The sequence below is a fragment of the Gigantopelta aegis genome, chromosome 14, assembly GCF_016097555.1.
Source record: "Gigantopelta aegis isolate Gae_Host chromosome 14, Gae_host_genome, whole genome shotgun sequence".
Classification (NCBI taxonomy): Eukaryota; Metazoa; Mollusca; class Gastropoda; order Neomphalida; family Peltospiridae; genus Gigantopelta; species Gigantopelta aegis.
The window spans coordinates 19,077,216-19,078,373 of NC_054712.1; the positions used below are offsets into that span (position 1 = coordinate 19,077,216).

The 1,158-nt window shown below is 30.5% G+C and overlaps 1 protein-coding gene across 1 annotated transcript in view; it reads right to left on the reverse strand.

Annotated features, from left to right (window-relative positions):
• Positions 1 to 257: 257 nt before the first annotated feature.
• The window catches only part of LOC121389121 (b(0,+)-type amino acid transporter 1-like), a 10,995-nt gene continuing 10,094 nt past the window's right edge, over positions 258 to 1,158 (reverse strand). The window contains exon 6 of the mRNA XM_041520734.1: positions 258 to 325. Coding sequence (XP_041376668.1) covers positions 258 to 325 — 68 coding nt within the window. The remainder of the gene's footprint in view (positions 326 to 1,158) is intronic.

Here is a 1,158-nt window from a genome sequence, read left to right on the forward strand (position 1 = left end):
CTTCATTCACAGACTCTTGTGCGAATCTCGACAGGCTTGAACCGCTCATAGGGGGTGAATATATGTGGGTCCTAGTTCATTTCACCAACCATTCAATACCGTCTGCTAAAGGTGTTCCTGTTTGCAATACAGGTACACATGTTGAAGATAACTTGTGACAAAATAAAATATATAGAGAATAGTTGGATATGAAGAACATCAGACTACAACAGGACCACATTAGTGGCTACCTATTTCGTATCCTCAAATGGCGTTGTCTACACATCGGGATTGTGCGAACACGGGACCACCTCCAGAAACAGTTGTAAATAAATCGTCATCTTCTCTGGAAAAAAAAAATGATTACAACAATATTATGGCGTATGTATGTATGTGTGTATGTATGTATGTATGTAGGTATGTGTCTATATATCTATCTTTCTATCTTTCTGTCTATATATATATAAGCATTGTCTGTTATTTATTTTACGTTCATCGGGGTATGAACAAAAATAATCAGCATCAAACTGAGTGAATCGGTGAATTTGAAACATATTTACTAATAATAACATTAAAAGTTCGTATTCTATCTATCTATCTATCTTTCTATCTATCTTTCTATCTTTCTGTCTATATATATATAAGGATTGTCTGTTATTTATTTTACGTTCATCGGGGTATGAACAAAAATAATCAGCAGCAAACTTAGTGAATCGGTGAATTTGAAACATATTTACTAATAATAACATTAAAAGTTCATATTCTATCTATCTTTCTATCTTTCTATCTTTCTGTCTATATATATATATATATATATATATATATATATATATATATATTATATATATATATATATATATATATAAGGATTGTCTGTTATTTATTTTACGTTCATCGGGGTATGAACAAAAATAATCAGCAGCAAACTGACTGAATCGGTGAATTTGAAACATATTTACTAATAATAACATTAAAAGTTCTTCTTTTTTTTGAATTTCTTTTTTTTTTGGGGGGGGAGGGTACAACAATAACGCTCAGTAAGACAAATTACCAATATAATAATATATATATATATATAATATATATATAATACACGTGTGTGTGTGTGTGTCTGTGTGTGGCTGTGTGTGTGCACATGTGCATAAATATGTATATGTGGACCTATGCATATATATGTGG